Source organism: Bos taurus, chromosome 4, assembly GCF_002263795.3.
Source record: "Bos taurus isolate L1 Dominette 01449 registration number 42190680 breed Hereford chromosome 4, ARS-UCD2.0, whole genome shotgun sequence".
Lineage (NCBI taxonomy): Eukaryota > Metazoa > Chordata > Mammalia > Artiodactyla > Bovidae > Bos > Bos taurus.
Genome location: NC_037331.1, coordinates 102,656,676 through 102,672,923, shown reverse-complemented (window position 1 = coordinate 102,672,923; position 16,248 = coordinate 102,656,676). Strand labels below are relative to the sequence as shown.

Sequence of the window (16,248 nt, the reverse complement as noted above, 5' to 3'; positions counted from 1 at the left end):
TGACATTGAGCCAATCATTTGATTTCTTTTGGGAATATTTTTTGAGGGAAGAACCCATTCTGCGATACCATTAAATATGTGGCAGGTTGCCTTACCTCTCTGTATTTCAGTTTTTTCTTTTGTGTGTAAGACCGTAAGCTGTATAAAGGGAATTCAGAGACCACTTTCAACTCTCAGTTTTTAATTCTGCCCTCTTATTAAGAAGACCAGAGTAGAGAAAACAGAAGCATTTTGCTTCAGTGAAGCATTTTATTAATGCTAAGCTTTTCCCTCTCAGCGTTTCTGTTCGCACTTATAACATCAATTTCCAGAAGATGATTTGTGATTTTAATCCTGTCCGACGTATCTCCACACCTTCATCCGTCACACAGCCGCCCAGTTCTCTCTTGACCACAAAATGGATTTGGTACTGGAGGAACGGAACTAAATGGGTTCCATATGGGGAGAAGGTGAGTGCCGTTCCTTTTTGTGGACACTCTTGTATAAACTTGACAACTTCAGAAGAATCTAGTGGTACAGTGTCTGACACCAGTGTGATTACCCATGGAACATGGATGTGGTAGAGAAAGTGGTGTTTTTTTGTATTATACTCGGCAAGCATGTATTCCAATTGCATTATAAAACATTATAACTATTTTTAAGAAACTCCTTGATATACGAGCCAGTCAAATATCCCTCTTTCCTCATTATCAGGGACTGTGGCAGAACCTTGAGATAGCTTTCTATGTACTAGTATATAAATGGGCAGAGACTACCCCTTTCAGCCAGAAAAGTAGGCAAGACTGAGAAATCGGAAGACTTACACCTGTAAGTCTGAACACGGGGACATAGTAATAGGGGAGAGAAATTTAGACAGGCAGAGGTTCTGTCTAGTGTGCCTTTTCCCTTTTGATTCAGATGATTAAACAGAGAGGGAGGTAGCTAAAGTAGGCAATGAAATTGGAGTGATGAGAAAGAGAAAAGAAAAGCAATAAATGGAAATGAAGCCAAAGACAAAAAAGGGATGAGGATATCTCAGCATAAGTTGCTGGGCCATACATTTGGTTCTGAGCTCCCAAGCTGCCAAAGCAATCAAAGAAACACAATCTATTACAAGATCCCTGGGGCTTCCCAGATAGTTTAGTGGTAGAGAACCTGTCTGCCAATGCAGGAGATGCCAGAGATGCAGGTTCGATCCCTGGGTTGGGAAGATACCCTGGAGAAGGAAATGGCAAACTGCTCCAGTAGGAGCCTGGTGGGCTACAGTCCATAGGGTCACAAAGAGTCAGACACAACTGAAGCGACTTAGCATGCAGCACACAGTCAAGCTTAGTAGCGTGCCTTGAGGGGCAGGAGTGCATGCCCTGAAGGAATTGCCCAAGGTGAGGGCGAGCCATAGCTCTAGAAAGCCAAAATCAAGGCTGTCATGTAGGCCCAAGGCAAAAGTAACAAGACCTGGTTGCTGAAACTGAGGTATAAATTCAAGTCTTGGAGAATATGTAATTGAAGGCTCTCGTTCAGAACTGGAGTTCAGTGAGGGCAGGGCTAGAGGAAGGTCCTGGAGATGGCTGGAGATTATATCTTTACATTTTGGGGGTGTTCCTTACCCCGGCCCTCTCATTTGGACAGCGATACACCTATAGGATGGAGAAGGAAATGGCAACCCACTCCAGTATTCTTGCCTGGGAAACCCATGAACAGAGGAGAGTGGTGGGCTACAGCCCATGGGGTGGCAAAGAGTCATGACTTAGCAGCTAAATAACGATGCACCTGTTGGAGTTTTATGTGCCTTCTTTCCAGCTTTAGACTGTTCTTTATCATTGTGTGATGAGACGATAGCTGTGATGGTCTACTTCATGACGTTTTGGGTTCGGTTAGACATCTTGTATTGGGTACAAGTTGCTCTGTACACTTGGGTCATATTTTATGGACTATGTGAAAGGACTATTGCAAAACAGCTCTATTTTTCAGGCCTCCACCTAGGGTATCGTCAGTTTCAGTAGCATAGACCCCGTACAGTGGAGACTACAGAAGGGTGTTGACTTGCCCCCACCAGGAATCCTTTACAATCTGGTTTGGGTGGCAGGATGCATTCCTGTTCAAATCCCAGAGCTGAAATAAAGTTACATAAGATATCATGATAGAAATTTCTTAAAAGCCTATCCTGAAGTTTTTACCTTTTTATTTTTAATAGAAAGACAATGAGCAAATTTCGAGCATTGACTCTTCATACCTGGAGTCTCTTTTTCTATCCTGTCCGAGGGGAATTGTGCCGTTTCAGGCGGGTTCACGAAACTACGAGCTGAGTTTTCAAGGTAAGTGTCTGCATTTGGGAGCGGTGCCTGTCTTTTCAGTCTGGCCTGTGGCATCCGTGGGGGAGTGGGAATAGAGCCATGGGGACGCTGCACTCGGGACCAGGTTCTTTCTAGCACGGCAGGACCAGTGGGTGGGAGCCGATGGCAGTCAGAGGGCTGTGCTCTAAGCCTTGACTGTGACACACAGGAGCTGGGAGCAGCACCTGGCACCCTGTAAACCGGGGAGGATTGGATTACATGGTCTCTGTGGACACTTCTGGTTCTGCCATTCTAAGTTTCTTATTCTAGGTGGGCTGCTTCCCTGACACAGATTTAGGTGTTAACAACTACAGGAGAGACCTTGGGACTGTGGGTCCTTCAGAATTTTAGACCCATGCTGCTCCTCTTAGGCTTCGTCATCTAGGTCAGTGCTTTTATCCGTCACCTTTTCTAAAGACTTTGCATTCTGCCATGTTTACTGGAGCCCCCATAGAAAGATTTGGTTACCTTCTGCCTGTCTGCCTGTTGTGTTTAGTAAGAAACCAGGGCAGAAACTGTTCTCCCGCAGAATGTAGTGTCCCATGGGCTGCCTCTGTGTCCCCCTGCCCCCAAATCCCACTCCCCACCTCTGCACCCCCGCCAGCCCTGTATATGGTCAGATATGTGCCCTTTCAGGACTATCCTCATAGATGCTTTGAAAGAGATGAAAGAGACTTTTTCAGCTCCTTGACATTCCCAGGTGGTACCCGAGATTTGGACCCTGTACCAGTTACTGTGTTAAGTCACATAACTTTTCGTTCTTTTTCTTTTTTTTTTTCGCTGTGCCATGTGGGATGTGGGAGCTTAGCTCCCCAGTTAGGGATTGAACTTGTGCCCCACACATTGGAAGTGCAGGGTCTTAACCACTGGACCGTCAGGGAAGACCCCAAGTCACAGAGCTTTGAGGGAGCATTTACTAACTACTGTGGAAAGCATCCTGGCAGTACGTATCAAGAGATATTCAAATATGCTTACTTTTTTATTATCAGGAATCTTTCTAAGGAAATAATTCACAAGAAAAAAAATAAGCTATAGAAATAAAGGTCTTTATTAAAGCCTCCTTATAGTACTAACAAATAGGAATAGCCTGTGTACCGGTAGGATTGTGACTGAACACATAAAAGTAGTACATTTCAGTGGGGTATTAGGTAGTTGCTAAAAATTATGATTGTGAAAACTGTGCTGTAAAAGCAAAATTTGATATTGTTAAGTGAAGAAGGCCAAACCCCAAGTTTATGTTTCTGTAATTAAAACAGAGATAAATATTTTTTTCAGGAATGAATTTTTTAAAAAATTTAATGTGTGTGGTAAGTGCAACAATGTGTGCATATGAACCAAGACTAGAAAGCAGTGGACGAAAGTAAAAATTTCTTCTGTTGGGTCGTCAAATTAAAAATGGACTTAAATTAAAACTTTTTTTTTGCAGTGGTATTCTATTGTTCTGACTGTTTAAAAAGGTGGTGGAGAGATGAAAACCAATATATCTTGTTCCTGAATCTGGAGAAATTTTAATCCCATATATTTGTTCCCTTGGTTCATAGAAGCCAGTCCAGAGAAGTTTTCAGCATTCCAGACTATTTCCTTTCTATTTCTAATATGCTCTTGTTCATTAAACTAGTATTTGAGCTCTGTTGCCAGGCACTAATAGGAATGCTGGCAAACCAGGCACCTTCAGAAAAGAATAACAGCTACAGGAAAGATGAAGCAATGTGATGAATCTGCAAGAGAATGGAGGGCTCGTGGGAGGGTGCCTGCTTTTATCTGAGGAGGACACTTTGGAAGGGAATGGGCAGCCCATGCATGTGGCAGGAACGTGTGTAAGAGCTGAGAGTAGACATTGAAACTTAAATATTTTACAAGCTGGAAACGTCCAGAAGGCTTTGAGCAGAGTTGTGGCAGGATCTGATTGCTCTTTTCCTTGTTGTTTGTTTTGTTGGTGTGGATGTAAACCTATGGTGAGGCATAATTGCTACCATCAGGTATATCCATTTTAAGTGTCTAGTTGGATGAGTACTGACAAATGCATGCAGCTGCTATCCTAATCAAGATCTAGAACATTCCCATCAATCCAGAAAGTTTTTTCATGCTCCTTTGTGGTCAGTCTCCCCTCTGCAGCCAATTTACTTTCTGTCACTATAATTTAGTTTAATCTATTCTAGAACTTGATATAATAGAACTTTGTGGTGTGTACTCTTCATATGGTTGACTCCTCTCAGAATACTGTTTTTCACTCATCTATATTATTGCATGTAAAGCGGTCCTTTTTCGTTGCTGAGTAATATTCCATTGCATGGATATACCATGGTTTGTTTAACCATTCATTTGTTGATGGATATTTGGATTGTTTTCACATTTTGCTTATTATAATGATACTAGGCACATTGAAATGCAAATCTTTGTGTGGATGTAGATTTCTCTTGGATAAATAGTAAGGAGTGGATTTGTTGGATTGTATAGGTAGTGTATGTTTAACTTGGTAAGAAGCTTCCAAATTCTTTTCCAAAGTGGTTGTGCCATTTTATGCTTTTATTCACAATGTATGATGATTTACTTTTTAAAGAACTCATGCTGCAGTGTAGACCCAGGTATACAACATGCATGAATTAAAACTAACATTTCACATTTGAGGTAGGAAAATACTTTCAAAATATACCTACCATGTTCCAACTCATAATCACTGATGCCTGGTTGAGGCCAGTGGTCATGGGTGACGTAATCTGGCTGCCCTAGTTCCCTTTCCCACCTGACTTTGATTGAAAGATTTGATTAACTGCAATTTGCCCATGTACCTCTTTGTTTTCTGGATCTTATACTAAGGCCAGTGAAGGATATTCATTTTTATCATGAGCGGTTTCCATCTGAAAGGATTTTCTCGATTCATGCATGTATAGTTGAGTCATGAATACTAGCTATGTTAGTAGTCTCTGAAAAATAAAGATAAATCATTTCCTAGGACCAATTCATGATTTGTGTTTTCTCTTTGTTTTTCTGTCTGAAGGGATGATTCAGACAAATATAGCTTCCAAGACCCAAAAGGATGTCATCAGAAGGCCGACGTTTGTGTCTTACTGGGACGTGGAGCAGGTGAAACGCAGACAAGAGTGAGTGTCTGTGCTTGCTGGCACACGTTGCAATGTTTGAGTCACTCATGAATCTGGACCCTGTTTTCTGAAATGTTCATGCTCACATAACACTGCAATTTCCTTTTGCTTTAACTATGAGTAAGGTACTGACCAAGTAGTACAGTGTGACTAAAAGCATTCTAGAGTAGGAACTTTGTCTTTTCCTCAGATTCACGGGGGACTTTGAGCAGACCTCTTACTCTGGGTTCAGTTTCTTCAGCTGAGAATGGCTGGCTGTGCCTAGGAAAGAATCAGATGCACAGTTACTGGGTTTTTGTTCTGTTCTGGGTTCTTCTGAGTATCTTTAGTTTTGTGGAATGGATTTACAGGGGGTGGGGGTTTGAGGGAGAAATGGAGAGAAAAAAGGGATGTAGCAGCTGCCTGGTAAAGCCTTTGAGGAAAGATAAAGTTGATGAAAATGCATTTTTAAAGGAAATTTTGCTAAGGGATTCAGTGTGACAGCTCTGTCTGCTCATAGAAACCCAGTCAAAACGACAGTGCTGGGACTTCTCTGGTGGTCCAGTGGCTAGGACTTCATGCTCCCACTGCAGGGACCTCGGTTTGATCCCTGGTCCGGGGACAAGATCCCACATGCCACAGCTAAAGATCCTGCATGCCGCGGCTATTTGGTGCATCCAAATAAATAAATATAAAACAAAATGAACTGAGAAAACTGTTTGTGGGTGTTTGTGGAAAGAAGTAGCTTGAATCCAATACTTTGGCCACCTGATGTGAAGAACTGTCTCATTGGAAAAGACCGAGATGCTGGGAAAGATAGAAGGCAGGAGGAGAAGGGGACGACAGAGGATGAGATGGTTGATGGCATCACCAACTCCATGGATGTGAGTTTGAGCAAGCTTTGGGAGTTGGTGATGGACCGGGCAGCCTGGTGTGCTGCAGTCCATGGGGTCACAAAGAGTCAGACACAACTGATTGACTGAACTGAACTGAGCTTAAATCCTGCTATGACAAACCCAGAGGAGACACATGGCTTTAGGATAGAATAAAGGCTGTGAGTGCTACTCTGGACAATCTGAAGAGAAGTGAACGATAGCATTTTTGATGAGCTCCTTACAACATATTGAATGTTTTGTACTATACTAGTACAGTATGAAAATCAGAGCTTAACATATAAACTGGGGCCAGCTTCTTTCATTCCAAAAGAATTTTCATTTTATGAAAGGAGGTTTTTAAAGAGTTTTTTCCTTAAAGCATTTTTTAAAATGTAATGTTCTCAAAATGGAAAATATCAAACTTAAAGAAAATTATGTGATAAACCCCTATGTACATGTTGCTGCTAAGTCGCTTCAGTCATGTCTGACTCTGTGCGACCCCAGAGACGGCAGCCCACTAGGCTCCCCTGTCCCTGGGATTCTCCAGGCAAGAACACTGGAGTGGGTTGCCATTTCTTTCTCCAATGCATAAAAGTGAAAGTGAAGTCGCTCAGTCGTGTCCGACTCTTAGCAACCCCATGGACTGCAGCCCACCAGGCTCCTCTGTCCAAGGGATTTTCCAGGCAAGAGTACTGGAGTGGGTTGCCATTGCCTTCTCTGATGTACATGTTAGGGGTTCTCTATTTGAGGGTGGAGAACCCTCAAATGTATGGTTACTCTTCCTGAAATACAGTTCATACAGGAAAGGCAGGATTCTTTTCCCTATACCACTAAAGTATTTAAATATTTATCATTTGGAAGAGAAGCTGTAAGACAAACTTACTTTTTTTTAATATTACTTTTTGGCTATGCCTGGAGAATCCTATGGACCGAGGAGCCTGGTGGGCTGCAGTCCGTTGGGTCGCAAAGAGTTGGATATGACTGAGTGACTAACACAACACAAGGCACATGGGATCTTAGTTCTCCCACCAGGGATCAAACTCATGTGCCCCTTGTATTGGAAGCATGGATTCCTAACCATTGGACCACCAGGGAAGTCCCCTAGCCTTACTTAATGCTAACACATTAGGACTTAGGAAATTCCCAGAGGAACCTCAGCTTAGTTGAAGTTAAGCAAAGAAAATCACTTGGGTGTATCAAACAGGGAGCCAGATGAATTTCTTTCTCTCTCTTGTTTCCAGCCCTCAGCAGGGGCAGACCTCATCAGAACCTTTCATCAATATATATCTTCCCCAACCGGACACAAGCGTCCCAGGCTCGAATGGCTTTGAGGTACTTGCTTTTTACTTTGTACTGGGTGAATTATTTAAAGATGAAACAAAGTACTTTGCTACAAATGTGTTTAGTTGAATGAATGAATGAGTGAATGAATCATTTCTGCAAAACTCTTGAAACGAGATTCAAAGGCTAACATCCAAATGGTGACTGTGTCACGTGCCACTTTCCCAAAGTAGAAGGGCACCTCACTGTTTCCAGAGTTCTGGCGCACACGATCTGCTTGGGACAGATGCTCATGACAAACTTGTAAAATAGATATTTGCTTTTCTACCTTACAGATGAGCAAACTGGAACTCACAGTAAGAGCAACTTGTTCATTAATTGGAGTTAAAAAGCAGGTTTCTATGGGACTCAAAGTGGGCCTCAGCTTACCTGGTTGGGGCGACTCTTTTTTTAAAAATTTTATTTAGTTATTTATTTTTGGCTGTGCTGGGTCTTTGTTGTCAGTTTTCTCTAGTTGCAGTGAGCAGGGGCTAATCTCTAGTTGTGGTACACAAGCTTCTTACTGCAGTGGCCTTCTCCTGTTGCAGAACATGGGCTCTAGGGCATGCAGGCCTCAGCACGAGTTCAGTAGTTATGGTGCCGGGCTACGTGGCCCTGCAGCATGTGGAATCTTCCTGGACCAAGGATTGAACCCATGTCCCCTGCATTGGCAGGCGGATTGTTAACCACAGGATCACCAGGGAAGTCCCAGGACAAGGTTCTTCCTGGATCATTTAGCCACATCAGAGGCTAGGTTTGGGTGCAGCCAACTCTGCTTGGGCTCCTTGGGTACCTCCATTGCCTCCGCCCCTGCACTGGCTTTAAGCAAAGAACTCACCAGGTCACTGGTGAGTCACAGGTCACTGAATCACACACCTGGGGGTGTGGGGCGGGGAGGAGTGTTTGCCTTCAGGCTAATGCTCTGTTAGCCTTGAACAGATGGGCTCTGGGCCATCTAGTTCATCACTGGAATGAACTATCAGATGTGGAAACCCTAAGCCAGCTTATCCTACCTGCTGTCAGAGGCCTGGCAAGGATACTCCATGGCATAGACGGCCACACATATGGACGTGTGCTGTGCTAAGTCGCTTCAGTCGTGTCCGATTCTTTGTAACTCTATAGCCTATAGCCCTCCAGTTTCCTCTGTCCACGGGATTCTCTGGGCAAGAATACTAGAGTGGGTTGCCATGCCTTCCTCCAGGGGCTCTTTCTGACCCAGGGATCGAGCTCCCAGTCTCTTGGATCACCTGCATTGGCAGGCAGGTTCTTTACCACTAGCGCCACCTGGGAAGCCCACAGAGGGACATGAAGTGAAAGTGAAGGTCGCTCAGTCGTGTCCGACTCTTTGCGACCCCATGGACTATACAGTCCATGGAATTCTCCAGGCCAGAATACTGGAGTAGGGAGCCGTTCCCTTCCCCAGGGGAATCTTCCCAACCCAGGGACCGAACCCAGGTCTCCCGCATTGCAGGCAGATTCTTTACCAGTCGAGCCACAAGGGAAGCCCCATCATGCCTTAAGTGTTTCCTGCTTCACATTTACATATTTTAAAATTTCTTTCAGTTGCTTGAAATCCCTAGCAATACTCCAGAATATGCTAAAGTGAGTGATCATTTTAAAGCTTCCATGAGAAATTTCAAGATTGAAAAGATAAAGAAGGTCCAGAACGCACAGCTCTTGGAGGCTTTTAAAAGGTGGGTGGCCACCGTAACGGGCTTCTCTTGACATAAAGTTTGAAAGGATTAGTGAAGACCTATCTTTGAAGATTTATATTCAGTTTTTTATTTTAGTGGTCAACAGTTTCTTCAATCTCTAGTTGTGTTTTCATAGTGTAAGCTCAAACTTCTCTGTTTCAGTTTTAGCTTTACAATTAAATGCTTTCATGTGTCTATCATTTAAAAGTTTTCATATATTTATTTTTTTTATAGCTGTTGCCTTAATGTTAGTAGCTCCATTCTGAAAGCTGGTGGAATACACTTTTAAGATAATTAGACTTTAGTTGGGATTTACGTTATTAACTGGAGTGGGTGAGGAATGTTCTCCATGTTAAGTCTCACGTTTTCCGTATTAGCAAGAAAAACGAGATGAAGAGAGAAGAGCAAATCCTATTTTGTGCAACAGAACGCAGCAACGTGGCGTCTATCTGTAAGAATAATTTTGACTGGCTCTTACATGGAAGTCATGACACCAAATATGGAAAAGGTTTGTATGGAATAGAGAAGCTGAACAAGTAGAGCCAACACTTGGCTCTACTATACACTCTCCTATTATGAGATATATTATTTTGTATTAACCAGTACCTGCAGGCTTTTGCATTCCTGGAGAAAAAATAAGCTCATGTTAATCTGAAATTTCCAAATTAGAGTGGGAAATCACTGTGGGACTTGATTCCTACACTTTAGCCCGGCTTCCTTCCTGTCTTCTGTGTTTTATGGGAAGGGTGGGGTGCGGAGACCAGAGCACCTCATATATCTTGCAAAATCTTCTCTTTTGTTGATGACTTTGTCTACCATTGCTACTCAGTTCTGGCCATGGCTCTTCCTGACCTATGTCCATCCCTTCTCTTTCCACTGATGGATTCCAATCAAAGATGGAGATGAGGTCTTTTCCTATCACAGGCCATGCTGGTCACACCAAATCTTTTTGGCTTTCTTTTTGTTCCTAAATTCCTTCATGCATCTCAAAATCCAGAAACCCACCAAACAAAAACCAAAGAATCACTCACCTTAAGGCAACAAGTAATAGTTTATCAATATCAATTAGTTTTTTCACAGAATATCAGATTTTGCAATATAGGCTCCTTTCCTTCAACGGGCAGAAAGACATTTTCTGTTGTTCAGTTGTTAAGTCATGTCTGATTCTTTGCAACCCTGTGGACCGAAGCACGTCTGGCTCCTCTGTCCTCCACTATCTTCTGAAATCTGCTCACATTCATGTCTATTGAGTCAGTGATGTCATCCAACCATCTCATCCTCTGTTGCCCCCTTCTTCCACCTTCAGTCTTTCCCAGCATCAGGGCCTTTTCCAATGAGTCAGATCTTTGCATCAGGTGGCCAAAGTATTAGAGCTTCAGCTTCAGCATCTGTCCTTTCAACGAATATTCAGGGTTAATTTCCTTTAGAATTGATTGGTTTTATTTCCTTGCAGTCCAAGGGACTCTCAAGAGTTTTCTACAGCACCACAATTGGAAAGCATCAATACTTCAATGCTGTCTTTTTTGTGGTCCAACTCTCACATCTATACATGACTACTGGAAAAACCATAGTTTTGATTATATGGACCTTTGTCAGCAAAGTGGTATCTTTGCTTTTTAGTGCGCTTTCTAGGTTTGTTATAGCTTTTCTTCCAAGGAGCAAGTGTCTTTTAATTTAATGGCTGCAGTCACCATCCACAGTGATTTTGGAGCCCAAGAAAATAAAATCTGTTACTGTTTCTTTTTCCCCATCTATTTGCCATGAAATTATGGAACTGGATGCCATGATCTTAGTTTTTTGAATGTTGAGTTTTAAGCCAGCTTTTCCACTCTTCTCTTTCACCCTTGTCAAGAGGTTATTTTGTTCCCTTGGCAATAATAAAAATAAAAATAGGAAATTTGAATTTGTCAGGAAATGGTTGTTGCTCTGGTGAGTGTGGAGATATCAGTGATTATCAGAGGTTGTCTTGTAGTTGAGGACAATAGATTGAGTGTCTGACCAGCTCTGCCAGGGTCAACTGTTGGCTCATGTCACATCTCTCATCTCTCCCTTTTCCTTTCCCCAAGACCTTCGCACAGTAATAAATGATGTTTCTTCCTTAAAATGTACACAATATAAAATGGCCTTTGTTGGAGTATCTTTGGTTTATTAGTTACAACTCAACTTGCTTGCATGAACTGGACCACTGTGATATCAACAGTTAGTCATTCTACCCAGTGGCTCAACATTGTACCTATGAATTCTGCAGAGTTACAAATGTTTCTGTTAATTCTGTCAGGTTATACACTGTATTCAAGTGTACTTGCATAATAAATATTTTCCTAAGTACAAAGGAAAGTTATTAGTATCAATAAGGTATTGCTGACATATACTTGGTCAATGCCTATCATCTGATTATGTGTAAATAATCTTATAACTATATACCTTCTTTTATAATAATTCTTAACCTTTTTCTTCTGATTATTTCTAGGAAACTACTTCACAAAAGATGCCTTTAGTTCCCATAAAAATTGCCCGTTTGATTCCAGAAACATCGTTATGTTTGTAGCCCGAGTCCTGGTTGGAAATTTCATTGAAGGCCATACAAGTTACCGGAGTCCGCCTCTGCAGTATGACAGCTGTGTGGATACAAGATTGAATCCCTCTGTTTTTGTCATCTTTCAGAAAGATCAGATTTACCCAGAATATGTGATTGAATATACCGAACCAGAGAGATCAGAGAAACCTTGCTTGATTAGTTAGAAATGATGGCTACAGCCTCATATAGGATGCCATAACCATTTTGTTACAGGACCCGATCTTCCACAAAGATAATAGTTAAACTTACGTTTTCTCTCCTATAAATGCCTTGGATTAGTGGTTCCCAAACTTTGCTGCACATTTGAATCATCTGGGAAGCGCTAAACAACTTCACTGTCCAGGGGACTTCCCTAGTGATCCAGTGGTTAAGATTCCGCACTCCCAATGTAGGGGGCATGGGTTCGATCCCTGAACTAAGATCTGGCATGCTGCACAGTCCATGCAGCCTTAAAAAAAATTTCCGCTGTCCAGATTACACACCACTCCAACTAAATCACTTTTTTGGGGTTGACAGCCAAGAAGAGGATTGAAATGTGTCATAAGTTTGGGAATCACTCATTACCTTAGATGTAACCGGTAAAGACTCACTTCTAAAACTTCTGTTAATGCTGCAACCTTTCTCCCCCAACTACTCTTAATTGATTGCATGATTTGGTTTTGTTTTGGTTAAACTGAAAGAAAATTTATTTGGGAAATTTAAGTGAAATCTAAAAATTACTATTGAAATAAGGACATAAGACAGTACAGCCTTGGAAAATTGTGGAAAGCTGGGGGAAAATACATAGGAATATAGTTGCGGGGGGCAGAAATGTAAGGGCAATTTAAATGCTAGCAAGACATAACTGCAGTACTGTACCTTATCTCTGTGGTGACACTGATTTGAGGGCATGCATTTCTTTATCGCTACGTTTATTTAGGGTATTCATCCAAGTTGACGCTTTCTGAAATGCAATAAAAAGAGCTGCTAAATATGGCTCAGAGCGCAGCAACCAACTGGAATTAACTGCCCATTTGGGCAAAGTAGACATTTATATTCTAACTAATATGATTACAGAGAAGGCTTTTTTTCAGGTCAGACATATATAAAGTGCTGGTATTTTGAGTGGACCGAGTTGCAGTAACCAGATTCACACAATCACGACTGATAAATCCGAGTGCTGTTGTAGTCGTTCGCTATGTTAGTTGAAGCTCACCAAGCAATTAGGGCCATTCAACTAAAGCACAGGCCCCCTAAGGAGGTGAGGTTAGTTTCCTAGGGAGACAGAATCAGAACGAAGGGAACAGTGCCGCAAACTAGCCTCGTGCCTGCGAGGGGCTTCTTTTTCTAAATATAACAGATTGTGTGGAATTGTAGCACAATCAGTTTTTAGAGCAGCTGAGGTGCCTGGACCAAGAGTGCCTTTCTTATTATGAATGAGGGTTTTCCTTCCAATTTTCAACATTCCATACCAGTTGCCAACATTTCATGTTATAATTACTTCCAGCAGATATGTTATAAAAATTAATTAGCATTAGAGTTGATTTTATATTAGGTTTTACATCAGTGCAAAGATCTCTACAACTCTCTGGCTTAAAAGGGCTCCAACAGGGACTTACTTCCCTGGCAGTCCAAAGGTTAAGGCTTCAGGCTTCCACTGCAGGGGGCACGGGTTTAAACCCTGGTCAGGGAACCAAGATCCCATATTCCATGTGACCAGACCAAAAAAAGTTAAAAAACCTTAAAAAAAAAAAAAAAAAAGGAAATCTACAGATTGTCGAAATGGAGATAATGAGGAAGTACTATATTCTTGCAGGCGAGCTGTAGGTCATACACGAATGTCTAGGGAGACATTCTACATTCGTATAGGGTGCAGAGTAATTCCTTTCTGTGAGCAGCTGTCCAGTGTACTGTAAGATAGTCAGCATACTTGGCTCTCACATACTAAATGCCAGTAGCGCCCTCTCCCCCACCCCCATTATGATGGCAACCACAAACCTTATCAGATCTATTCACCATTTTCAGAGCAAATAATTTGTATGATAACATCCCCTTTGCTGTCCTGAGATGATTCAGATACTACCATCTACATGAATTTTTTTCTTAAGAAATCAATTTATTGCCCTAACTATTATAATGGAGAACCAGAAGGCAAGAAGTTTGTAATAATGATAAAATGAAAATCAATATGTAAATGCTCCAGCATGACCACGCTATACGACATCATGAAATAGATATTAACTTTTACTGATAATGAATAGGTTTGGATTTAAGGGTCGATTGGAGGCTACTTCTATAAAGAAGTACTGGAAAGATTAGAAGTATAAGTGACACCAGAATGAGAACCAGTATTAGGGTAAGTTAAAACAGACCATATACCTTTTCTGTATGTAGTTAGGGGAAGAACGAAATTATCTTAATTGAAATTAGTTTAGCAGGACAAGACAAATGACAGATTGTCTAAGAGGAAAAAAAGAATTATATCCTTTCAGGCGAGCTATTGGTCCTATATAACTGTCTAGTAGGACCTTAGGAAGTCGTATAGAGTACCGAATAAGTCTTCTTTGTATGGGACTGACCCATACACCATAGGGGCATCTCTTATCCCTAGCCACATCCACTCAATGCCAGTAAAAGCCTTCAATTATTACAAAACCAACAAGTCGTCAATTTCCAAAAGACCACAGTGAGACTCACTCAGTTAATATCTAGCATCTTTAGATTAGCTTACTAGCCTCCATAAGGAGTCCTCCTATAGATTAAATCGGATGCTTGCCTCCCAAATCCCTGGTTTTTAAAACACTTTGCATCTTGCTTTGATCATTTTTAGCACCTGACTTAAAGTTGTCCGCTTTTTGCGTTAGCGTGTAAGCTCCATGAGAGCTGAGTCAACCTGTCTTGTTCACTGTGCCACACTGCATACCCAGCTGAATGCTTGATACACTGGATAAAATTTGTTGAATAAAGTTCAACTTCTTATAATTCAGTAGCTGAGTTGTATTTCTTCTTATTCTCCTCCCAGCTCCATTTGAGATTCTAATACAAGAAAATAAATATTAACTTCGGCTCCACTGCTTGTATTTGCTCTATTTCCAGGTATCTCCTAAAAGATAGTCACCTGCAGGCACCTGTTTTTTCAATGGGGCGGGGCGGCTAAAGGATGTGAATTGCCCCTTCCGGCTTCATCATTCCTGGACTCAGTGACCAAGGAGCCTTTAGCATACCGCCAGGGGAAGACTGGGTGGTGGTGATGGAGAAGCCCGCAGTGGGTTGGTACATCTTCTGTTTAGGGGAGAGGGAGACAGTGGAAACTGCTGACACCCCTTAGGAGTGGGAACAGGGCCAGTGGGAGGCAGCTAAAATGTAAATGATCAGCAGAGTTGTCCAATTAGTAACGCCTTCAAAAGTCCTTCTCCATTCTTTTTTTTTCAGGAAGGAGTATTTTTATTTATTTTTGGTGACACTGGGTCTTTGTTCTGCATGTGTGCCTTCTCTAGTTGCAGAAAGCGTGGGCGGCTCATCATATTGGCTTCTCTTGTTTCGGAGCACGGGCTCTAGGCACATGGGTTTAGTTGCCCCAGGCCATGTGTAATCTTCCCGGACCAGGGATAGAACCCATGTGCCCTGCACTGGCAGGCAGTTTCTAGGGCTTCCCGGGTGGCGCTAGTGGTAAAGAACCTGCCGGCCAATGCAGGAGACAAAAGAGACACGGGTTCGATCCCTGGGTCGGGAAGATCCCCTGGAGAAGGAAATGGCAACCCACTCCAGTATTCTTGCCTGGAGAATCCCATGGACAGAGGAGCCTGGCGGGCTGCAGTCCGAGGGGTTGCAAAGAGTCGGACACGACTGAAATGACTTAGCACTAGCACTTCCTAACTGCCAGGAAGTCCCAACCATTTGTTTTTAATCACAAAGCTTTGGGTGGAGACAGAAAACATCTATATGGCAGCATGTGCTGCTCAGTTGTGCATGACTCTTTGTGACCCCATGGACTGTAGCCTGCCAGGCTTCTCTATCCATGGGATTTCTCCAGTCTAGAATACTGGAGTAGGTTGCACCTTCCTCCTCCAGGGGATCTTCCCAACCCAGGGATTGAACCCGAGTCTTCTAGACTGGCAGGCTGATTCTTTACCACTGAGCCACCTGGGAAATACAGTAGCATTCAGTTCAGTGCAGTTCAGTCACTCAGTTGTGTCTGAGCCTTTGCAACCCCATGAACCACAGCATGCCAGGCCTCCCTGTCCATCACCAACTCCTGGAGTTTACCCAAACTCATGTCCACAGATATAATTAAAGTGAAAGTAAAACTGCCATTTGATTTGGACCTCAATGGAAATAATATATAGCCAACTCATCACTGTCAAAGCACCCACACTCAAATATATAGAAGTGACATCAAACCAAGCAAAT

General features: G+C 42.4%; 1 protein-coding gene across 1 annotated transcript in view; it reads left to right on the top strand.

Moving 5' to 3' along the window:
- ZC3HAV1 (zinc finger CCCH-type containing, antiviral 1) overlaps positions 1–14,824 on the top strand; it is a 50,885-nt gene extending 36,061 nt beyond the window's left edge. Inside the window, exons 7-13 of the mRNA XM_003586006.6 lie at positions 278–449; positions 2,174–2,294; positions 5,311–5,413; positions 7,509–7,599; positions 9,151–9,281; positions 9,659–9,789; positions 11,752–14,824. Coding sequence (XP_003586054.1) covers positions 278–449; positions 2,174–2,294; positions 5,311–5,413; positions 7,509–7,599; positions 9,151–9,281; positions 9,659–9,789; positions 11,752–12,023 — 1,021 coding nt within the window. The 3' untranslated portion in view covers positions 12,024–14,824. The remainder of the gene's footprint in view (positions 1–277; positions 450–2,173; positions 2,295–5,310; positions 5,414–7,508; positions 7,600–9,150; positions 9,282–9,658; positions 9,790–11,751) is intronic.
- The last annotated feature ends 1,424 nt before the right edge of the window (positions 14,825–16,248 follow it).